This window comes from Macaca nemestrina, chromosome 7 (genome assembly GCF_043159975.1).
Source record: "Macaca nemestrina isolate mMacNem1 chromosome 7, mMacNem.hap1, whole genome shotgun sequence".
Lineage (NCBI taxonomy): Eukaryota > Metazoa > Chordata > Mammalia > Primates > Cercopithecidae > Macaca > Macaca nemestrina.
This window is the reverse complement of record NC_092131.1, coordinates 53,010,378-53,035,461: the sequence shown is the minus strand read 5'-3', so window position 1 is coordinate 53,035,461 and position 25,084 is coordinate 53,010,378. Positions and strand designations below refer to the sequence as shown.

Genomic DNA, 25,084 nt, shown 5'->3' with positions numbered 1-25,084 from the left:
GCGTCAGCGGCGGCGCCCTCCGCGTGGAAATTAGCCGGTTGCCCGGGCAAGTGAGGGAGGAAGGGAGGGAGCTGAACACGGAAGTGGTGGCGGCGCCCAGGGAACCGGCGGAGGCGTAGACCGTGACGGCTGGGATGGGACCGGAACGCCGAAGCGGGATTGGGGGTGGCAGAAAAGCATCTGCTTTGTAAGACCTACACGAGGTGCAGGAGTGGTTGGGCCTCCCTTCTCCACTTAAGCAAGCGCCCAGAGTGATGGCGATGGTGATGGCAGCAGTTACTCGGGCAACCCCATTTAAGCTGTGCTGCGGAAGGTGAGTGGGGGAAGGGTGACCGCTGCCTGGCCTCGCAGGCGGGGGTCTTTTTCCTGCCCTCCAGGCTCTACTCTCAGGAAACAATATCCGGATCCCTAAAAGGATCCGATCTCTTCTTGGGGCCCAGTTAGCAGACAGATCTTTGAGCATCTTCTCTAGAAAAGAAGGCGAGATCTTTAAGAGCCTCTAATCTTGGCATCCTTCGTGCCCTCACCTTGTCGCTTCTGTAGAGATAAAGGAGGAATGACTTAATTTCTGTTCCGGTTGGTTCTCTTGGTCCCTGGAGGTATGGGGTATAAATTAATGCTTATTCTTTGCGACTCTATCTATACATCCCTTATGAAGAAAGTAACTTATATTCTCTATTCAGATCCCACCTAAAGTTTACTGAAGTGAATGTTTATAACCAAAAGAAGAGTTACAACTTAACAGCCTTGAGTACTTACATTTGATCCATGCAACATCTGCTAAAGTCTTGGCCACTAAGTTTAAGTTTATGCTTTTCTTGTATCTTCACATTCTTCAAATTGGTACACCAGCCTCTGATGAAAACCTTCAGAATGATATTCTTTCTTTTTTACTTATCTTTGAGAATTTTTCTGCGTTTTTGTGATACCTTCCAGTATCAATCACGTTTATTTTGTTACCTGAGACGTTTTTCTGTTGAAGAGGTTTCCCTATTGTTTTTTCAATCTAGTTCCATTGTGAAAAGTTGCAAGAACACAGGCAAACCGTCGTGTTCTTACCGTGGGTGGCATTGTGTGAGGCGTTGTTTTTAGTACTAGAGCTCCAGATAGCCTTGCTAGACGCTGAGGTTTGTATATGAATGGAGAGGAAGAATGATTGGCTTAAAAACAACTTGGGATTTGTGGAAAAATAACCCACTGTTGATCTCCCGAAAGAGAAGTGGTACCTGAGATGATGCTTTCTGAGTGACCTAATTTTTTTTGGAGATCATTTGTTTTTTCAATAGACTGACTGATAAATTTTTTTGTTCAAGTAACTTAATATCATTCGCTAGAGTACATAGAGTTCAAGATGAACTCTCATAATATTCGTCTCTATGTTGAATAAAGCGTGGTGAGATTTCTGGTTAATACTATTCAGAGCTCAGCATAAGAAGAATCTGCAAATTGGAACAAGTTATAGCTACAAAATGCCTTCACTATAATATCTATAATACCTATGTGACTTTAAGACTATGATTGGTGTCCACACATCTTTTTCTCTTATCAATCAAGTCGTTTGATTCATAGGTTAAAGAACAATTTTCATTGCAGATTTCGCATGTATGGTAAAAGCTTGAGCCTCCGACTTCAACAGTCCTGGGTTTTAATTCTAACTGACAGATTGTATGACCTTCAATGTGTTCCTTTACTGAAAATCGAATTCCTCATCTCTAAAATGGAGATGACACCTACCTCCGTCGCATTGTTAGAGTATATTGGAGATACTCATGGATATATAAAAGTAATTGTTATTAATGTCTCATGTTATTAAAAGGGTACTTTGGGTGGATATTTAGTGGTTTTTGTTTAAAGTGGGATTTGTTTAAATAATTATCCAGTAAATTTTTCAAATATTAAAAAATGTATTCTTGTTTTTGCTTGTATCATGTTTTCACAATTCCATTTGTTTCAGTCAAATGGCTACAAATTGTAATACCTTCAGTGAGTTTATGGTCTTGCTGAGGGAAATAGACATTCAAACAATATGGTCAAGATGATAGTGCAGTAATGAAAGATGTATAACTTAAATATTAGCAAAATTGTCTAGTTAGTTAAAATAACATAGTTTTTTAAAAAAAGAAATCAGTGTAACTGTGTCACAGATATGAGTATCAAAAATTTTCCGAATGTAGTTATTTATCATTAACAGTGCTTATCCATAGGTGTGGGTGGCTAAATGAACTGACTGAAAATGATGCCAAAGTCACAGATTCAATTGCAGTGACGGTTAGTTAGCTTTGCTATGTTGTAACCACTCATACTACCCTTAAGCTCACAAATATTTTTGCTCCCAAGGGCAATTGAGCGAGAAAACATGGGTACACTGCCATTCTACAGATGATGGTATTACCTATATAAAATCATGTGATCTTACAGGGTTTATCTAAGAGGATTTATCAGTATTGGCTTATGGAAGGAGTTTAAAAAATGATTTTCTAGTAAAATATGTACTTGGTGTAAAAATGATTAATCTTGTGAAAGGTAAGGCTAGAAGAGTGTAAAATAGCCAAGGAGACCAAAGTACTGAAAAAAGAAACATTGAAGGCACTTTAGAAATGTGAAGATTTGTATATTTCCAAATGTGTCCTGAAATTTACTAGCCTATTTCATAATTTGGGGATAAATAGTACTTGTCTGTAGGTATACTTAGTATGATATAAAAGACAATACAGTAAAAGTCCCCCTCCTACTCATACTCCCAGCCACCCAATTCCCCTGACTAAACACAGCCAGTATTTGATTCTTGTATTACATTAACACTAGATCCTTACTACAGCAAGATGAGATAATCAGTGTTTTATAGATAGAAAAACTAAGAAAAGTTGTAATTTATCTGGTGTTTATCTAGTCACACACCCGCGAAATGTCGGAGCTAGAAATAGAACCCAGGTCTTTCACCTAGTCCAAGGTAGTCTACCACACTGATTCTCCAAATCATAGCAGTTGCCACAAAACTTAGAATTTAGTAAAACATAAAGTCTAGAGTCACCTTTTACTAATTTGTACATAAAACTTGTTACCCAACCTTAAATGTAACCATATGTAATTGTTATAAGGCAGTGAAGAAAATATAATACAATTTTATAAAATCTTTGCTTGTTTCTATTTAAATCTATTTACTAAGTTAGCTTCTAAAAAACTACAATTTTTGTTTTAAAGAATTTAAAACTTTTTTAAAATAATATATTTAACATCAGGAATAATATAAAGTGCTTTGTGATATTTCAGAAATGGAAAAGCCTCCTTGACTTCAGATTTCTGAGGCACGTTTTTGTGCAGATTTTCTAGCCTTAACATGTAGCCTTTGTTTCCCCTCTCCTTTTTCTGGATTTTGCCACTTTCCCACCTCTCATTCTTAGAAATGTACTTCTTCTAACATGAAAAGTTCTGAGTAATACTAGGAAGCAGTTAATACTTGTTTTCCTTAAGTTTAGTATATGTTATTTTCATACATTTTACTCCTGGCAGTAAAAACATGAGGTAGCTGGCATTATCCAGATTTTACAGTGGGAGAACTTAAGCTAAATTAGATTTCTTTTTTTTTTTTCTTTTTTTTTTTAAGATGGAGTCTTGCTCTGTTGCCCAGGCTGGAGTGCAGTGGTGCCATCTCGGCTCACTGCAAGCTCTACCTCCCGGGTTCACGCCATTCTCCTGCCTCAGCCTCCCGAGTAGCTGGGACTACAGGTACCCGCCACCACGCCCGGCTAATTTTTTTATATTTTTTAGTAGAGACGGGGTTTCACCATGTTAGCCAGGATGGCGTGATCCGCCCGCCTCGGCCTTCCAAAGTGCTGGGATTACAGGCGTGAGCCACTGCGCCTGGCCAAAATTAGATTTTTTTAAACCAGGTAACATATGTAGTGAGTGGCAAAGTCTGAATTGTAGCCCACATTTGACAGTTTAGCAGCTCATGCTATTTCATCTTTACCATGTTTATTTTTAAATATGGTATAGAGAAAAACGGTATAGGTTGTTAATTTTTTACAGATCTTTAAAACTTTAAAATTTTCTTTATATGCTTAATTGGTCTCACAAGAAAAAAGAATTCAAGGAAATAGGCCAAAATGTCAAAATTGCTTGCTTTTAGGTAATGGAATTATAGCTTTTTTCCCCTCCTTTTTAAACTTTTCTGAATGGTCCATGTATTATACAATGAGCATATATTGTTTTTATCATAACAAATTACAGATTGGAAGAAAAAATAAATCTGTTCAATCTAATTTATTCCATAAAATGGTTCAGTATTATATCTTAAATATTATGTTTCTTAAATTCTCTTAATCTTCCTTCTGCTTTTAGAAGTTCAGGTACTGCCAGCTCGTAGTTTTCTGCTTTCTTCACTGTAGATTAGCCTCTTCAGTGATGGGTTCCTAGACCTCTCTCCTTTAGCTAATAACCTTAGGGAATGTACACTCACGTTAACAGATTAGCCCATTAATGTTTCCCCAAACTTTCTTCCACAAAAGGCTTTGTGGCAAAGTAAACACAGGAAGCTATGGCTTATGCTTTATTCTTTTTCTATTCTTTCTATTTCTATTCTTTATTCTATTGCTTATTTATTTCTTTACTGAAGGATCTCCTGGGAACGTTTGCTAAATATGCACTGTAATCTTTGAGAGGAGAAGCATTTCTCAAACTTACTTGACAAGAGAACCTTTTTTTCTCCAGAATATGTGTTAACATCTTTCAGAACTAGTGTCCACAAGAGTATAGAGTGGGGAAAAGTGACATAAGGAAACTATAATTAGGAAAGCGTGGAAAAAGTGGGGAGAAAGGGTAAGGAGGGTGTAGTGCTACCAAATCAATGATTCTTTTTTTAAAAATTACCGTTAAGTCCCATGAGCCCTGGCTCAGTAGCATGAAAAAAGGAGCTACTTTAAAATATTTACTGGAAAATGAACCTGTATTGCTTCTGTAATGAGAAAAACATTTGTTTTTTAGGTCAGATATTTTCCATACAGACAAACACGTTTTCACATCTTTTTCTTAACATTCCAAGGAGTTCATCTGTTGTCTGCTCTCCAGTGACTTCCGTTTGTGGAGCCTAAGTGTTTCTACAGAATCCAACTCGAGTATCGCAGACTATGATCAGAATGCTTTCAAGGAGTTTTTGGGCACATGATGGCAGGTAAACTTTGGAATCATGAATTTGGTAGGGAAAGTCCCCAGGCTTAATTACTACCAGAATAATAATATATTTGTGAATTATTAATGTAGTATACTGAATTATTCTTTATAGGATCAAATTTATTTCAATTTAATATTTACATTAATTGTGGTCTTAGATGTATGTAAGCATTGTAGACATAAGTAGCTCAATGAATAATTAATGTATACAATAATGCTGTTATCCTACATCATAGAGGAAACTAATGAATTTCCAGATGAATGAAGCTTATCCTTTTAATTATTGGATTTTAATTGTTTTCTGTAGAAATTTTGAATTAAATTCACCTTCTCAGTCTTATTCAGTATTACTAAATGTTATTTAAATAGTTTGTAGTGAAAATTGACATAATGGGCACTCATTCTGTTATTGTTGTCATTGTAATTTGTGGTAGAGCCTGGGACCAAATAGTGGCAGAATCTGGAAACTTGTTTTCTTGAGAAGGCTTTTATATAAACTTACTTTTTAAACATTTGCTTTTTGCTCATCAAGAAATATGACTTAAAAAAAAAAAAAAAAGATGTCATTCTGTACTCCCCAGGGCAATGTAACATAGCAGCCTTCATAAAAAATTAATTATTGAATCAAGAACCAAAGCAGCCTTTTCCCAAGTGATTCTTTCACCTTCTTTTTAAAAAGCTTCTTTGCAGCTACAGTCAAAGATCTTTGATTTGTCAGCATCTTTCAAACTATCATCTTTGATTTCTGTGTCACATAAAATTGTTGGTAAAGCCACCTTATCATTTCCTCTGCTACCTCATTTATACAAAGTTTTTATAAAATTTTAAGAATTAATGATAGGCTATCTGGAATAACTTGCTCAGATTCAGAACCTACACTTTTTTTTACATTCAGATTTTACATGTATGGACAAGATACCAAAGCACATTTTCAAAAAAACTCATCTTTAGTCTTCATAACAATAAAAATAAGTTTTCTCTCACCAAAATTAAGTTATTTTTATTGAAAGCAAAATGATTTTTAAAAAATATTTTAGAATTTTGGTTCAAAGAAGCTTCTGGAAGAGATTAGAAAATTCTCTTTATATATGTCAGGATAAAGATATGATAGTTTGATATACTTCTCTCATTTTTTTATAACAGAATCAAATAATGGTGAAAGAAATTCTAAGTGCCTTTTTTCTTTTTTTTTTTTTTTTTTTTTTTTTTTTTTTTTTTTTTTGAGACAGAGTCTCACGCTGTTGCCCAGGCTGGAGTGCAGTGGCGCAATCTCGGCTCACTGCAAGCTCCGCCTCCCGGGTTCCCGCCATTCTCCTGCCTCAGCCTCCTGAGTAGCTGGGACTACAGGCGCCCGCCACCGCGCCCGGCTAATTTTTTGTATTTTTAGTAGAGACGGGGTTTCACTGTGGTCTCGATCTCCTGACCTTGTGATCCGCCCGCCTCGGCCTCCCAAAGTGCTGGGATTACAGGCTTGAGCCACCGCGCCCGGCCTAAGTGCCTTTTTTCTAATAAGATTATCTCCATAGCACAGGGTTATTTTTTAAACAGTTACTTCCTCAGTAATTGTTAAGATGTTACCTATGCCAAAAAGTGAATGATTAAATGTATATGTTTTAAAAAAATATATCTATCTGCTAAGTAGTTTCTGAGAGCCACTTGTTGTTTCAGTAATGGTTATGAAATTTAGAACACTTGTTATTTTGTAAAAGAAAAATGCGTAACTCCTCTTAAAAGTTCAACAACTTATTTAAGTACTTTGCCTTGAGATAATTAGCAAACCCTGCATGTTATAAAATTTCTATGGTCATGTCTCATTACAAAGTATTTTAAAGATTCTCTTATTTAAAATGATACAATCCACGAACTATTCTAGTAAGATATAAACAGTAAGGCCAGGCACGGTGGCTTGTGCCTGTAATCCCAACACTTTGGGAGGCCAAGGCAGGTGGATCACTTGAGGTCAAGGAGTTCGACACCAGCCTGGCCAACATGGTGAAACCCTGTCTCTACTAAAAATATAAAAATTAGCCGGGAGTGGTGGCACATGTCAGTAATCCCAGCTACTCGGGAGGCTGAGGCAGGAGAATCACTTGAACCTGGGAGGCAGAGGTTGCGGTGAGCCGGATCGCACCACTGCACTCCAGCCTGGGTGACAGTGAGACCCTGTCTCAAAAACAAGCAAACAAACAAAAAGATATAAACAGTACACCGAAAGTTAATAAAGAAATGGAGAGGGCTGGCTGCCATAACTTGTCAGCTTTTTGGAACTCCCATTCTTCTCTTAGGAATAGCACAGACAAATGACCATCTGACAATGCATGATGGTAACATTTATCAACCATATTTAGTACTAATATTAGTTTTTGTAATTTTTAGACAAATATAAATTGAAAAATTTTCTTCCGACTTTGAAGACTAAAATATCTGATGACATTCTGTACCGTATATCGATGGGGCAAAAGATAACAGTTTATAAAAGTAGGGCTTCTTGAGCATGAACTTACAGTTCTCTAGCAAAAGAATAGCCATGCGAAATTTATGTGAAGCTCTAATTCTGAGAGAGATACAAAACAGTAACTAATCAGAAAATTTTCAGGCCGGGCACGGTGACTCATGCCTGTAATCCAGCCGAGGCAGGTGGATCACGAGGTCAGGAGTTCAAGGCCAGCCTGGCCAAGATGGCGAAACCCCGTCTCTACTGAAAAAAACTACAAAAATTAACCAGGCACGGTGGCAGTTGCCTGTAATCCCAGCTACTCGGGAGGCTGAGGCAGGAGAATTACTTGCACCCAGGCAGCAGAGGTTGTGCCACTGCACTCCAGCCTGGGCGACAGAGTGAGACTTCGTCTCAAAAAATAAAAAGTTTAAAAAAAAAAATTTCATTGCATTAACTATTTTTTTTTCCTTGAGATGGAGTCTTGCTCTGTCGCCCAGGCTGGAGTGCAATGGCGCAATCTTGGCTCACTGCAACTGCCGCCTCCCAGATTCAAGCCATTCTCCTGCCTTAGCCTCCCATGTAGCTGGGACTACAGGCGCACACCACCATGCCAACTAATTTTTGTATTTTTAGTAGAGACAGGGTTTTACCATGTTGGCCAGACTGGTCTCAAACTCCTGACCTCAAGTGATCCACCCATCTGGGTCTCCCAAAGTACTGGGATTACAGGCGTGAGCCACCGCGCACGCCTGTCCTGCATTAGCTCTTTAAATACAAGTAAATGTGTGGAAAACTCGAGTAGGGCAGTGATATTTTTCACTTTATTTTATGGACATCTGCAGCATTAGCACACGTAAAAACAGTTAACCTAAAATCCAAACACACTTGATTGACTGGTACCTGTAACATACAAGTTGGTAAGCCTTGCCAAAGAAAACCAAACTAGTGTATAAAGTTGTTCTTTGGGGAAAGACATCAAATTGTTCTGTAATTTCATGGTCTATTGAGTTTCACCTGTATCTGACATATAGATCCTTTTTCACTTTGAAGCATTAGTTTTCCTCCTGAAAGTTATATTTGCTCATGAAAATCTCTTTTCTTTGTAGTAACACTGCACTAGAAACAGAGGTATTCTGTAATTTCTTCATTATGAAGAAAACTGTAAAGCCAATAAGACTGTCCACCATGCCTGGCCTAACAATCGTATTTTTAATTCCCAAAATTTGTGCTTTAACAAAACAACATATGTAATCTTTGTTTCTTTTTAAAACAAAAAGAGGCCGGGCGCGGTGGCTCAAGCCTGTAATCCCAGCACTTTGGGAGGCCGAGACAGGCGGATCACAAGGTCAGGAGATCGAGACCATCCTGGCTAACACGGTGAAACCCCGTCTCTACTAAAAACACAAAAAATTAGCCGGGCGAGGTGGCGACGCCTGTGGTCCCAGCTACTCGGGAGGCTGAGGCAGGAGAATGGCGGGAACCCGGGAGGCGGAGCTTGCAGTGAGCTGAGATCTGGCCACTGCACTCCAGCCTGGGCGACAGAGCGAGACTCCGTCTCAAAAAAAAAAAAAAAATGAACATATATGTTAACATATATTGAGTACTTAATACATTTAGGACCTGAACTGAGTACATGCATTATTTTATTTAATCCCCAACAGCCCAATGAAATAGAGAGCATTAGTACCTCCATTTTACGTGTAAATGAACTGATGTTTCAAGGTTATATGGCTAGCACAAAACAGAAACTGGACTCAAACCATGTTTCTTTTTTTTTTTTCCTTCCAGAAATATTTTACTAAAAATTGGCCATTTCCAAGAAACACCCACTGCATGCCCATCAATAAAAGAGAACCATAACAAAATAGAAAATTTACCATATGGCTATGATTTAAAGAAAAAAGACACAAACACATTAGCAAAATATTAAAGTCACATTCCTTCTTAGGGACTCAAACCGTGTTTCTAATGCCTGCCACCACTATGCTGTGGGAATGCATCCTTGCCATCCATATACATGTATAGAGATACTGAGAATGTTAAAGTGGTTACTGTTGGGTGGTGGGATTATGGATATGTTTACTTTTTTCCTTATAACTTTATGCCTGGTTTGGGTTTTCCATGGTGAGCATGAATTTTCCCTCTTAGAAAGACTTAGTATCTCCTCTTTATCGCTAGGCTTCTAAAATTCGAATAATGTACTTTGATGCTGAGTGGGCTCTTTCAATATAGAGGTGCCTGTCCTTTAGTCCTAGGAAATTTTCTAATCTTTTTTTGTTTGTTTTTGTTTTTGAGACGAAAACACTCTTGTCCCCCAGGCTGGAGTGCAATGGCGTGATCTTGGCTCACTGCAACCTCCGCCTCCGGGGTTCAAGTGATTCTCTGGCCTCAGCACCCTGAGTAGCTGGGATTACAGGCGCCTGCCACCACGCCCAGCTAATTTTTGTATTTTTAGTAGAAATGGGGTTTTACGATATTAGCCAGGCTGGTCTAGAACTGTGACCTCAGGTGATCCACCCGCCTGGGCCTCCCAAAGTGCTGGGATTATAGGCGTGAGTTATCACACCTGGCCATTCCTGGGAAATTTTCTAATATAGTTTCTTTAATAATTTCTCCCGTCCATTTTGTTGTTTTCTGTGAAATGCCTGTATTAATCTCTAATTTTCTTGTCTTTTCTGTCTAGTTAACCATTTTTTCCTATTTGCTGTATTAGTTCCTAAGCATACCCACCAACTTTTCTATTGCATATTTCATTTCAGGCTAGGTGCAGTGGCTCACACCTGAAATCCAAGCACTTTGGGAGCCAAGGTGGGCAGATCACTTGAGCCCTGGAGTTCGAGACCAGCCTAGGTAACATGGCAAGACCCCATCTCTATAAAAAAATACAAAAATTAGCTGAGCATGGTGGCATGCACCTGTAGTCCCAGCTACTTGGGACGCTGAGGCAGGAGGATCACTTGAGCCCTGGGAGACAGAGGTTGCAGTGAGCTGAGGTCATGCCACTGTACTTCAGCCTGGGTGACAAAGTAAGACCCTGTCTCAATTAAAAATATATATATATTTCAGCAATCTTTTTTTTTTTTTTTTTTTGAGATGGAGTCTCACTCTGTCGCCCAGGCTGGAGTGCAGTGGCATGATCTTGGCTCACCACAGCCTCCGCCACCTGGGTTCAAGTGATTCTCCTGACTCAGCCTCCCGAGTAGCTGGGACTACAGGTGCCTGCCAGTGTGCCCAGCTAATTTTTGTAGTTTTAGTAGAGATAGGGTTTCACCATCTTAGCCAGGCTGGTTGAACTCCTGACCTCATGGTCCACCTGCCTCCCAAAGTGCTGGGATCACAGGCGTGAGCCACCATGCCTGGTCTAACAATCGTATTTTTAATTTCCAAAAAAATTCTTACTCTAGTAGTCCCCAGCTCTTTTTTTTTAATTTATTTATTTTTTATTTTTTTTTTAGAAGGAGTTTCGCTTTTGTCACCCAGGCTGGAGTGCAATCTCGGCTTACTGCAACCTCCACCTCCCAGATTCAAGTGATTCTCCTGCCTCAGCATCCCCAGTAGCTGGGATTACAGGCGCCTGCCACCACACCCAGCTAATTTTTGTATTTTTAGTACAGACGGTTTCACCATGTTGACCAAGCTGGTCTTGAACTCCTGATCTCAAGTGATCCTCCCACCTCAGTCTCCCAGAGTGCTGGGATTACAGGCATGAGCCACTGTGCCTGGCCCCCACCTCCTTTTTTATAGCATCTTATTTTTATTCATAGTTGTAATATCTTTTCTTGAAATAAGTCAGTTTTAGTTTCTACTCTTTCCATAGTTATTGCTTTCTCCAAATTCTGTATATTTTTTTATTTCATATATGTTAGAAGTTTTCCTCAAAAGTCTTATATTAGTCTGTTCTCATGCAGCTAATACAGACATACCCAAGACTGGGTAATTTACAAAGGAAAGAGATTTAATTGACTCACAGTTCCACATGGCTGGGGAGGCCTCACAATCATGGCAGAAGGTGAATGAGGAGCAAAGTCACATCTTACATAGTGGCAAGCAAGAGAGCTTATGCAGGGGAACTCCCATTTATAGAACCATCAGGTCTCGAGAGACTTATTACCATGAGAACAGTATGGGGGAAACTGCCCTCATGATTCAATTATCTCCACCTGGCTGCACCATAGGAATTATTGCAATTCAAAGTGAGATTTGGGTGGGACACAGGCAAACCATATCAAGTCTGATGACCCAGGAGTGTTCTTTCATAGTTCAGAGTGTACAGCTATGCTGCCTGGAAACTGTGTGTGAGTAACCAGGGCCTGTGGATGTGTGTGCTTCACTGTATGCTAGGGTGGTGGTCTAGCTTTTTATTGGAGGATTCCCAGCTATCAGCTTCGACAGGTCTTTTCTCTTTGGCCATTCTCTTTCTCCAGGAAAGTATCTGCCACTCTTCTATTAGGAAGGTATAAAAATCTAGCTGCTGGAGTTCTGGGAGCTGGATGGCAGAAGACAGCAAGGAACTTTTACTTTGTTACTGTTTTTTAGGCCCAGTCTTCCCCTCTACCCTCTGCTGTGTCTGGTATTTAAAGTCCTGAGCCCACCTGGTTCAGTTTCTCCAAATAATAAATGTCCCATCTCCTCTAAATGTGGGATAAGAAACTGAGAAATCTACCTGCTCTTAGGCAGAATTTCAACTCATCTCCTCATGTTCCACCCTGTTCTCCACCCATACTTTCTGTAGCACCCAGTGCTTGTGGGTCCTGAATTTTACCTGCTCTGTTGGCTTGCGTCTTATCTGTGTTACCTCTGTGCCTGATGTCTGTCACCTGCATCTCTGCTGCTGAGTCATTTATTGTTCATTCATTTTTTGTACTTCTACTTTATGACTCAGGTTATAGATATCTGTTCATTTCATTGAAGAAGAGGTTTGTGATTTTATTTCTCATATTTTCTTGTTGTTTGTACTGACTTCTGAGAGAAGGATGGGGCAAAAAGATTTTTACTCGGCCATTTTCTGACTGGAGTAATTTTTGTTTTATAATGAGAAAAAAACAAAAAGCGGTTTTCATCTTTAGAGGAAATTAAGTTACACTACTCATTGAGAAATTTAGGGCCGGGCTTAGTGGCACATGCCTGTAATCCCAGCACTTTCACTTGAGCTCAGGAGTTCAAGACCAGCCTGGGCAACCTAGGGAGACTCTGTCCCTACAAAAAAGTTTTTAAAAATTAGTCTGGCATGGTGGTGTGTGCCTGTAGTCCCTGCTACTCCAGAGGCTGAGGCAGGAAAGTCACTTGAGCTTGGGAGGTCGAGGCTTCAGTGAGTCGTGATCGCACCACTGCACTCCAGCCTGGGCGAAAGAGACCCTGTCTTAAAAAAATAAAATAAATTTAGTAGAAATGGAAACAGTTATGACTAAGAAAACATTATAATAATCACTGCAACATTTTATAAGCAGACTTAGTTGTTTTTGAAGGTAGCAAGGAGTTTGAGAGAGAAATTGAAGTAGGGCCCTGGTAAAGGTCAGAATGTCATCAAGAACACAGGTAGAGAGCTTAGCTCTCATATGGAAGTGAAGGAAGAAATGCCACAATTTAGAGGTAGCAAGGAGACAAGACTAGAGGTCACACTCAGAAGTGAAGTTCATTTAGTAAATAAAAGTGCCAAGCATTTCAAACCTTATTAATAAGTGACTTTTCGGCCGGGTGCGGTGGCTCAAGCCTGTAATCTCAGCACTTTGGGAGGCCGAGACGGGCGGATCACGAGGTCAGGAGATCGAGACCATCCTGGCTAACACGGTGAAACCCCGTCTCTACTAAAAAATACAAAAAACTAGCCGGGCGAGGTGGCGGGCGCCTGTAGTCCCAGCTACTCGGGAGGCTGAGGCAGGAGAATGGCGTAAAAACCCGGGAGGCGGAGCTTGCAATGAGCTGAGATCTGGCCACTGCACTCCAGCCTGGGTGACAGAGCGAGACTCCGTCTCAAAAAAAAAAAAAAAAGTGACTTTTCATATTCTTCAGCCCACTTTGTTGCTTCTAATTTTTGTTCAGTGGAATTTAGTTAATGAACAGCCAAAGCATGCAGTTGAATACAATTCAATACAATTTGAAGTTTCTTTCAAAATTAGATAGTTTTCCCCAAAGATCTTAAATGGTTATAGATCATTGAGCACACTAAATCAAAATACAGTTGTCTCTGCATATCCATGGGACATTGGTTCTAGGACCTCTGCAGATACCAAAGTCAAAATGGAGTAATATTAGCACATAACCTACACATGTCCTCCCAAATACTTCTAATCATTTCTAGATTACTTGTAATAATACAATGTAAATGCTATATAAAGAATTATTATACTGTTGCTTTTAATTTATTGGGGATTTTTTCCTCGAATATTTTCGATCCACAATTGGTTGAATCTGAGGATGGAGAACCCATGGATATGGAGGGCTGACCATAATAACTCTAATCACCAGATGGTTTTTGCTTTTTTTTTGGAACTGGGGTCTCACTCTGTCACTCAGACTGTAGTGCAGTGACAAGATCACGGCTCTCTGCAACCTCTGCCTCCCAGGCTCATGCGATCCTCCCACTTCAGGCTCCTGTGTAGCTGAAAACACAGGCGTGCGCCACCACACCCAGCTAATTTTTTTGTATTTTTGTTAGAGACAGGGTTTCGCCATGTTGCCCAGGCTGGTCTCAGACTCCTCAGCACAGGTGATCCCTCACCTTAGCCTCCCAAAGGGCCGAGATTACAGGCATGAACCACTGCATCTGGCCTTAGAAATGGAATTCTTTATCTAGCAAGTCTTTATTATTAGTTCACACTTTTAAACACTTGCCAATCACATTTTCTAATATAGATACTTGTTTAAAATCCCACTACTTTGAAAATGGATTCAAGTGTCTGTAGACATTTACTTGACTGTTGGGATTTTTAAATTTTCCTCTGATATAGACAATCATATCAGACTGTTGAGTATGACTGATTTTTTTTTTTAGTTACAAAATTTATTTATTTTTTTAGTTACAAAATTTATTTTTCATTTGTAAAATATTTGAGATTATAGGACCCCTTCTCCCAGTTCCTGGCCTAAATCTTTTTTTTTTTTTTTTTTCCCCAAGACGGAGTCGTGCTTTGTCACCCAGGCTGGAGTGCAGTGGTGTGATCTCAGCCCACTGCAACCTCTGCCTCCTGGGTTCAAGCAATTCTCCTGCCTCAGCCTCCCAAGCAGCTGGGATTACAGGCATCCACCACCGTACCTGGCTAATTTTTGTATTTTTAGTAGAGACAGGGTTTCACCATGTTGGCCGGGCTGGTCTCGACCTCCTGATCTCATGATCCACCCGCCTCAGCCTCCCAAAGTGCTGGGATTACAGATGTGAGCCACTGTGCCCAGCCAACCCTAAATCTGTTTTGTTTGTTTTTTGAGACGAAGTCTCACTTCTGTCCCCCAGGCTGGAGTGCAGTGGCGCCATCTTGGTTCACCACAACCTCCGCCTTCTGGGTTCAAGCGATTCTCCTGCCTCAGCCTCCTGAGTAGCTGGGATTACAGTTGTGTGCCACTGCACCTGGCTAATTTTTTGTATTTTTAGTAGAGATGGGGTTTCGCTGTGTTGGCCAGGCTGGTTTTGAACTCTTGACCTCAGGTAATCTGCCCGCCTCGGCCTCCCAAAGTGCTGGTATTTATAGGCGTGAGCCATTGCACCTGGCAACCCTAAATCTTATTCCACATAAGAATACTTAAGTAAATTCTATTTACAGACAATCATTATCATAAGTCTTCATGAAACTCGATATTTTACATTGCAAATTCTAGTATGTTTTACCAGCTTCAGAGGAAAGGCAGTGCCTTATAGAAATTAATCTGCTTGTTTGCAAATGATCAAGAATACAAAGGATTATGTGTTTAAAATGGCAAATTTTTATTCAATTTTATATTTTCTAAAAATTGCCTAGACTAATGGTAGAGTTGACCAATTATTGAAGTGAGTTTAAAACACTGTATTGGGAATGCTTACTGGGCATTTCTGCTGTTCAATGGTGATTGCTTATTTAATAAATTCTTACAGCTTTACAACTTAAAATTGTTCATATTTTTATCAGTAGGGAAGGAAATAGGGAGAAGAAGGTGAAGGAACTATTATGTAAGGTAGTAGTTCTCAAACACCAGCTTATAGATTTGTGTCTGTCTCCTACAAAGAATTCACTGGTCTGCTGTGAAATAACAAAACTATGGTATGGAGAGATGAGCTTAAGATATACTTCAAGACTAGAAACTATTCACATTTGAGCATATATTATGGTCGATAGAGGAGGCTTGGCTTTTTCTGATCCACACTGAAAATAAGCTATGAGAAAGGAACTCACTCTTCACCCTATGGCACTATTAAGTTATGTATATTATATAATATATAGCATTTTATTTAAGTGATAACAAAGTGTCTTGGGACTCCTTCCAACATCTCTTTTTCATGTACTAACTGTGCTTTTTCCTCGTGTCTAATTGAAGCTTAATATGTGTAAACTAGACAAGGTAGATGACAAATGGTTAATGACTTTTTTTGTTTTCTTTAGATACATCCAGAAAGTGCCCAGAAGAAACTTTCTGCTGGAAAAATTGAAAAAGCAGTATTTATAACATTAGAATTTGTGGATAATTTGTTAAAATGGCAGAAAATAATGAAAATAATAGTAAAAATGTAGATGTAAGGCCCAAGACTAGTCGGAGCAGAAGTGCCGACAGAAAAGATGGTTATGTGTGGAGTGGAAAGAAGTTATCTTGGTCAAAAAAGAGTGAGAGTTATTCAGATGCTGAAACGGTGAATGGTATAGAGAAAACTGAAGTGTCTTTAAGGAACCGAGAAAGGAAGCACAGCTGTTCATCCATTGAGTTGGACTTAGATCATTCCTGTGGGCATAGATTTTTAGGCCGATCTCTTAAACAAAAACTGCAAGATGCCGTGGGGCAGTGTTTTCCAATAAAGAATTGTAGTAGTCGGCACTCTTCAGGGCTTCCATCTAAAAGGAAAATTCATATCAGTGAACTCATGTTAGATAAGTGTCCTTTCCCACCTCGATCAGATTTAGCCTTTAGGTGGCATTTTATTAAACGACACACTGCTCCTATAAATTCCAAATCAGATGAATGGGTAAGCACAGACTTGTCTCAGACTGAATTGAGGGATGGTCAGCTAAAACTAAGAAATATGGAAGAAAATATAAACTGTTTCTCACATACCAATGTTCAGCCCTGTGTCATAACCACCGACAATGCTTTGTGTAGAGAAGATCCTATGACTGGCTCTGTGATGAACCTGGTTTCAAATAACAGTATAGAAGATAGTGATATGGATTCCGATGATGAAATTCTAACACTTTGCACAAGTTCCAGAAAAAGAAACAAACCCAAATGGGAATTGGATGATGAAATCCTGCAGTTGGAAACACCTCCTAAATACCACACGCAGATTGATTATGTCCACTGTCTTGTACCAGACCTCCTTCAGATCAATAACAACCCATGTTACTGGGGAGTAATGGATAAATATGCAGCCGAAGCACTACTGGAAGGAAAACCAGAGGGTACCTTTTTACTTCGAGACTCAGCACAGGAAGACTATTTATTCTCTGTTAGCTTTAGACGCTATAGTCGTTCTCTTCATGCTAGAATTGAACAGTGGAATCACAACTTTAGCTTTGATGCACATGACCCCTGTGTCTTTCATTCTCCTGACATTACTGGGCTCCTAGAACATTATAAGGACCCAAGCGCCTGTATGTTCTTTGAACCACTGCTGTCCACTCCTTTAATTCGGACTTTCCCCTTTTCCCTGCAGCATATATGCAGAACAGTTATTTGTAACTGTACAACTTATGATGGCATCAATGCCCTTCCAATTCCTTCTTCTATGAAATTATATCTGAAGGAATATCATTATAAATCAAAAGTTAGAGTACTCAGGATTGATGCACCAGAACAGCAATGCTAGTAACAGGATAGGAGCATGGGAATGATATATATATTTTCTTTTAATATTTTGTTTTTCTTATTATGCCACTTTGAATTTTTCTGCGAAGGCAGTGGTATCCAAAATAAATCTCTGCCCTAAATTTTACTTACAAATCCATTTTTTTAATGATACACAAATTGTTTAAGGTTTTACACTAGAGCTTAAATAGATACTTTTAACCAGGTGTTTGGTTTTTGTTTTTACCTTGTAGGTTGTATACTTACATTTTTTCTTTCCTTAATTTACACATGATCCAGGCATATTTGAAATTTGGTAGGCATTACAAACACATTTGAATATTTTATATTTCATACTTTTCTTTAAAAAGTAATCTTACATCCCTTCCTACATGTGAAATATTTTAATCTATGCCATTAGTAGTAGTATATGTAAACTATAGTTACCCATCCCCCTTTTCATTGAGTTTGACATTCTTCAGTAAAGCTGAATGTTGTAATTCACCATTCATACTAATGTTATTGACTTTTGTAACTTACTAGTAGGGATGTTAAAGGTAACAAAACCAAGTCAAACTTGATGTGTTTTTATTTTAAATATTAACTCTAAAGCGGGATTACTAAATTTGATTAATCTGGTCAATGAGAATCAAATGAAAACATAATGTTCTGGAGGGGCACTTACTTTTCTACAATGTGGCCGGATCATTTGTCATTTCTGAATAGGTCTTTCTCTCAACCTGCAAGAGCTAAACCATCTTCAAAACATAAATCTTGTTCCTTTCTCATTGGAAGCTTTGAAAATAATGATAACACTATTAGTAGCTATTAGTTACTGAAGTGCTAAAGTAATTGTGGGGTTTTTCTGTATTAGCTTATGAACTGTTGCTTCTACTTAGCCCTTTTATAGAAACTCTGAGCTGTTACTTTGGGGAAATTCCGCAATGTATAAGCAGCCACAAATTTCCACTGGTAACCAAAGAGTACCTAAGTATTTTTTATTATTTTAAGTTGAACTTGAATAAAGATTCAAGAAATAAACATGGAGCTCAGTATTCAGGAAGCTTAATATTGTTTTTGATCTACAAGATCCAAATAATTATCTCTATCTTCAGAATTAACTTAGTCTTTAATGTGGCTTCAAAAAAAGGGAAGCCTTTTGACAGCGGCATGACTTATGGCATACAAAGCAGTACTGGACAAAAGGGGTGATATTTTAAATTTACTGTCCCAGAAACAGGGCAACGTTTTTAGAAACATCTTTATCCCAAGGTAACTAGTAAAAATAAATGGAGTGGTATCCTATCTAACTTCTTTTTTTAAAGAATCAATGAATAATAAATGTAGACCGACAATTTTTCTTTTTTTTTTTTTTTTTTTGAGATGGAGTCTCGCTCAGTCGCCCAGGCTGGAGTGCAGTGGCCGGATCTCAGCTCACTGCAAGCTCCGCCTCCCGGGTTTACACCATTCTCCTGCCTCAGCCTCCCGAGTAGCTGGGACTACAGGCGCCCGCCACATCGCCCGGCTCGTTTTTTGTATTTTTTTAGTAGAGACGGGGTTTCACTGTGTTAGCCAGGATGGTCTCAATCTCCTGACCTCGTGATCCGCCCGTCTCGGCCTCCCAAAGTGCTGGGATTACAGGCTTGAGCCACCACGCCCGGCCGACAGACAATTTTTCTTCTGGTGAGCTGTCTAACCCTTTGTACAAATTGACATTTTTAATGTCGTAATGGATTTCTTGATGCTAGTTTAGCTATATTAGGAAACTGCTTCTACCTGGATTGAAAGAAATTTGACTCAAACTTCCAAGTTAGAACAAATATTTCTTCATTATTGTTGCTTTTATGTGAGTAGCATTTCCCTATCTTGCAGTTCTGTTAAAATGAAAATGGCATTTTTCCATAATAGCTTTAAAACAATTTTTTAGTAATTATTACAAAATTAAATAAGGAAAATCTCTATTACTGTTATCTTTCAGCATTTTTTTTTCTCAGTGATCTCAAGATTGTCTTAGTCTCAATGAGATGTAGCTACAAAAATGGCACCTCTCAGCAGTGATGAGGCTCCGGATATCATAACACCAATGCCAGGATAAGTATCTCTTCTAAAGACGGTATTTACCTTTTACAAGGTTAGAAAAGTCTCATACTACCTCATCTTTATTGTGGCGCTTTTGTAGATCACTGAGAAGCTTATCTTATTAACAAATATACCACTTCTTAAATATCCATCTTTGGTGAAATAAAATAGTGTGGTAAGACTACCCATGATTATAGTTTTTTATCAGAATTTGATAAGATTTTCTGTTTCTGTGAAACAATTATTTTAAATATTTTTCTTTTAAAAATAACTTTTTATCAGTACAGAAAAACCTAAGGGATGACTAGCTTACAAATATTCTGTTACGGGGTAGTTTTATAAAGAAAAATGATATATAATTATGTTGTCTTTTATAGTGTTAAAATTAGTATTTATATGAAAGTCAAGATCTAAGTACCTTTTCATATAATTCAAACTGATTGCTTGTGATATGTTTTCTCTGGCTTTTTTTATTTTTTCAACTTCAAGGTATTAACAGCTGTTAACACTTAAAAGTACTGCCACATATGTAGCCTTGAAGTAGATGATCTAATAAATGAGAGCAGGGAAGAGATTCATTGACTCTGAAATGATTTTTATTTTTCCTTTGGTATTTGCTACAGTGAAAAGAAGTTCGGAAAGTAGATATATAAAGACTTGAGAAGGGAATTGTTTAAGGGAAAAGAAAAGAGTAAGAATTGTTTTTAAAATATTAAGGAATTGGAATTCAGAAAGGTTACCCCCTTCCTCTGTGTCTTGTGAGGATACATTTGGAAGAACATACAGTATTCAGAAACTAACCTATATAAAATGTAAACAGTATATTGATTGCACTATATAAATGAGTAAATTTTAAGAGGAACAATGTGGGAATATATAAATTTGTCTAAAATTTTGTAACTCTGTTGAACAAAGGGAAGATTTGAAAAGTGTAAATTCCAGAGTTGAGAAAGTATTTAGCATGGTGGAAATGTGGAGAGCTTATTGGTGAGAGAGGATGGAGCTAAGAGAAATAAGATCAAATATTAAAATTAGGAATTTAGGCATTACCTCAGGGAAAAGCCTTGACAGTGAAAAGAAACTACTTAATCGCTAATAGCTAGTCTGGACCAGACACTTAACTGCGCTTTGGGAATCATCCTGGGCTAATCAGGAAATAAACTTGACTTTTCTATTTTTCTCTGAAGCTTTACAGGACATACTCCCACTCCCATTTTTTTCGAAGCCTACAGCATCTTGATTCATAGTATAATTCCTGAAGTATGCTGAATGGACTTTAAGGTTCCTTTAGCATTTCTGTATAGAGTTATATGTGATCTTTCTATAACCATGCCATTCACTTAAATAATTCATGAAGGGAATGGTTTAATTTAAAGGAAGACCTAATAGGAAGAAGATTAAAGGAAGCTTTTAGTCAGCCTGTGGCTAGATTTATTGATTTGGTGATCAAACCTGTGTTCTTTCCTGAATTTCAGCTAATGGCCAACTGTGGTCAAAGAATGGCTTTCAGTTAAAGTTTTGACTTCTTATTATAAATAATGTAAAGAATGTCTTAGTAATTAGAAATCCCTTAATAAGTAGAACAAATGTGGCAAGTAGGACTCCTGTCAGTACACAAATTCCATTTCTTTTTATAAGAAAAACACATAAACCATTATCATTTATTCATGAGCCAAAGCCATTAAGAAGATAAATCCAGTTATCAGCTTCCTGTCTCTGAAGTTTGGATCATTTTATAGATCCACGCAATAGAGAGCTTCCTTCCTATGAAACAAAAACCTTGAGATCTCTCTTTTTTTTTTTTTTTTTTTTTTTTTTTTTGAGACGGAGTCTCGCTGTTGTCGGCCCAGGCTGGAGTGCAATGGTGCAATCTTGGTTCACTGCAACCTCTGCCTTCCAGGTTCTAGCAATTCTCCTACCTCAGCTCCTGAGTAGCTGAGATGACAGGCGTGTGCCACCATGCCTGGCTAATTTTTGTATTTTTAGCAGAGACGGGGTTTCACCATGTTGGCCAGGCTGGTCTCGAACTCCTGACCTCAGGTGACCACCCGCCTCTGCCTCCCAAAGTGCTAGGATTACAGGCATGAGCCACCATGCCTGGCAGAGATCTAACTCTTATACTTAACTTTTCTTTAAAATATTTCTTGTCACTTTTACCTATAATCAAAATCCAATTAACAGCTTACACATTCATTTTGGTAAAGCAAATTTCACAGAAAAGTAGACAAAATTATAAGAGTTTCCTGGAGACAACACAAGGAAAACAATGTTTAAATGTAAAATAGCCTGTGTAATGTTAGGTGATGTAATGCCCAAGTCAATAAAAGATTTTTAGCCAAGCAAACTACTGTTTCTACTTTAGAGGAAAAAAAGTCAGTTTTCCATTTGTATTTTAAGGAAAGAACAGAAAGCACAAAGGTTTTTCTTTATTAGTGGCCTACTAGAAATGAGCAGTGCAAGAGTCTACCTGTACTATTCTAATACAGTAAGATACTGGACACAAAATGGAGGTAACTTTTTAAAATAGATTGGCTTGGAAGTTGAAATGTAGATTAATGGATATAACCCAATAGAAAGGGATTTTAAAATAAAGCCAAAGTCTATTTTTTTATTTACTTTCTAATTTTGAACAGGTTACTCAGTCTAAATCTTCTTTGCCTTTATTTCCTATAAAATGTAGGTGATACTTGTCACTCGACTTCCTGGAGGTTAATTCTTCAGCAAGAGGTGACCCTGAGAGCATACTTTAAAATAATTGCTGTACAGCCATTGAGTACTAACGTGATGATAGGTTTTCAAAATATCTCTGTAGTGGACCCTGCATAATTACATTCACTTCTCTTAGACTGTAAAATACTTTCTTGACTTGTTTTAACAGTAGAGATAGCAGTACAATTTGAATTTATGGTTTAGGCTCTGCAATTAGAGGAACAACTGCAGTTTCCTCCTACCCTTCAGAATATGGTCTGTGTAAAACTGATGTTTGCCTAACTTATTTTAAAAGTTGGTTACGTTTTCAGAAAATAAAGATAATGACTTTTGCCATGGTTATAATCAAATCTAAGCTTTCAGACTTGAGAGCCATGGTGTAAAACTCAAGGAGGTTTACTTAAATTATGCTGACTTTGCTAGAATTGGATAAATTCTATATAAGCCAAGTATGAGTTCACATGTACTCAAATATGCAGTTTTCACAAAGCTATTACTCTTGTTAATCAGGCTTGTATGATTTATTCCTTACCACGAAAGAAGTAGACAATTGCCACTTTTATTTCTAATCCTTAAGTTGAATGTTTCTTCTTGGATGTAAGTTCAAATAAACTGATCTGGATAAATTTTCATTTCTTCTTAATTAAAACTTCCTATGTAAAATCCAAAGGCTTTGTGTTTTATTTTAAAAACATATGTCTTCACACATTCAACTTAGAATCTGAAAAAGATAGAGAAATCCACATTCTTACACATTTTCTAATTTATAATACACTCCTTTTAGTTTTTTGTGTTTGGATCTTCCAGAAGCAGGTGCCAAGAGGTGCAAGAGATTTATTTGGAGTGAAATACCTAGAAAGATAAAGGAGAAGGGAGCAGAAGGTGGGGAATTCTTCATACCACTCTGAAAGTCTGACACCTGGAAGGAAGGATTGGGTAGGGGAGCTTTGGACTTCAGTGCACCTTCAAACTGCTAGATGAGGACTTAGTTCCCAAGCAAAGGTTCCCTGTAGACAAGTCCACAGGGACAGGAATGGCCTAGATCTAGACCCCTCCAATGTGCTCAGCTACTGGCTGATTGCAGGCAAGGAAAAGTTGGAGGCTATCCATTACTGGTACAGTGCCAGGACTAGGGTATGGTGAGGCACTTGGGCACAAATATTTGACTAATAGACTAAGGAAGACAATGTTTTGGTGCAATATTGTAAAATCAGAATTGATGCCAAAAAAAGCCTATGATGAGCAAGATACCAAATTTCAAATCAAACATGACTGGATTGCTGATTTCTTGTTGCTTCAGGCTTCACCATGGCTCCACAAAGCACTGCTTATTCACTGTCTCCAGTGAGGACAGGCTAGGTCCACACTAGTCGTGTAATTTTCCATAGGCCTGTGTGCCCTTATCCAAAAATAAGACTCTGGGCTTAGATATTTTAAGTTCCTCTGTTGCCCCTTTTTCAGTGTGAGAATTGTGTTTGCTGTGGAATACATCCAGGGATGTCTTCCTTTAAACAAGTTCACAGTTTCAAATGGCCACCCCCTGACTCACTAATGCCTTACACAAAGCAAGATGCAAGTGCACCACATGCTTTTAGGATATTTTTATACGTTAAAAAAATGTATATTGGCCGGGCGCAGTGGCTCACGTCTGTAATCCCAGCACTTTGGGAGGCCGAGGCAGGCGGATCACAAGGTCAAGAGATCGAGACCATCCTGGCCAACATGGTGAAACCTCGTCTCTAAATTAGCTGGGCAACGTAGAGCGCGCCTGTAGTCCCAGCTACTTGGGAGGCTGAGGCAGGAGAATCGTTTGAACCCGGGAAGCGGAGGTTGCAGTGAGCTGAGATAGCACCGCGCCACTGCACTCCAGCCTGGCAACAGAGCGAGACTCCGTCTAAAAAAATACATATATTGCATATATGTGTCTATTTTGCACACCATATAATTGTCACGACATCTTTATTGCTAGTTAGTAGGTTCCTTGACTGGGGTCATGTCATCTGTGCCTGACACAGGAGGTAATGTTTATTCAGAAATGAAGATCGCGGCTGGGCGCGGTGGCTCACGCCTGTAATACCAGCACTTTGGGAGGCCGAAGAGGGCGGATCGCTTGAGGCTAGCAAGGTGAGACCCCATCTCTACTAAAAACACAAAAATCAGCGGGTGTGGTGACACACGCCTGTAGTCCCAGCTACTAGGAGGCTAAGATGGGAGGATAGCTTGGGACCACCAGGCAGAGGTTGCAGTGAGCCGAGATCGCGCCACTGCATTCCAGTCTGGGTGACAGATGCCTCGTCTCAAAAACCACAAAAAAGAACATAGGAGAAGAGGCATTGATGAGGAAAACTCAGCAAAGACAGCAAATATCAATTTGTTAAGCTATTTGCAAAGGTTTTCTCTTTCCTGTATTAATCTTTTCCCTCTCCCCACTTTTGGCCCGAGGATCTGAATCGTTCGGTCAGGCAGAAATCAGACCGCGTCCATACCCAGCCTCCTTCGAGGCCTAGCTGTAAAAACCGCTGAGCAAAGGGAATCCAGAATCAGCCCTCAAGCAACTCAAGACAAGTTAGCAATTTCCGCCGGTATGCCGTGAACACCGGCGACCACTGGCGTTTCCTCTGAGTCCTCGGAACTCCGGAAACTCTGGGAGCTTTCAGCCCGCCCATCAGGGGAAAGCGGCCCGGGGCCGGCGCCAGGTGGAGCCCATCCCCCTGCATCTGGCGGGCCGCA

General features: G+C 39.0%; 1 protein-coding gene across 4 annotated transcripts; it reads left to right on the top strand.

Annotated features, from left to right (window-relative positions):
• Positions 1 to 19: 19 nt before the first annotated feature.
• LOC105481786 (suppressor of cytokine signaling 4) lies at positions 20 to 23,965 on the top strand. 4 transcript variants are annotated; one of them, XM_071100152.1, is made up of 4 exons: positions 20 to 313; positions 5,042 to 5,170; positions 10,366 to 10,456; positions 16,174 to 23,965. In XM_071100152.1, the coding sequence occupies exon 4, from the start codon at positions 16,266 to 16,268 to the stop codon at positions 17,586 to 17,588; it is 1,323 nt and encodes a 440-aa protein (XP_070956253.1). In that variant the 5' UTR covers positions 20 to 313; positions 5,042 to 5,170; positions 10,366 to 10,456; positions 16,174 to 16,265; the 3' UTR covers positions 17,589 to 23,965. The 4 variants fall into 4 exon arrangements, with proteins under 4 accessions (XP_070956253.1, XP_011739822.1, XP_011739820.1 ...); XM_011741518.3 differs by lacking the exon at positions 10,366 to 10,456 and having other exon boundaries at positions 21 to 313; XM_011741519.3 differs by lacking the exons at positions 20 to 313; positions 10,366 to 10,456 and adding an exon at positions 338 to 599.
• Positions 23,966 to 25,084: the final 1,119 nt, after the last annotated feature.

What these genes read in the sequence shown, in the direction of transcription:
- LOC105481786 (XM_011741520.3), top strand. Translation starts at nt 16,266, where the DNA reads ATGGCAGAAAATAATGAAAATAATAGTAAAAATGTAGATGTAAGGCCC.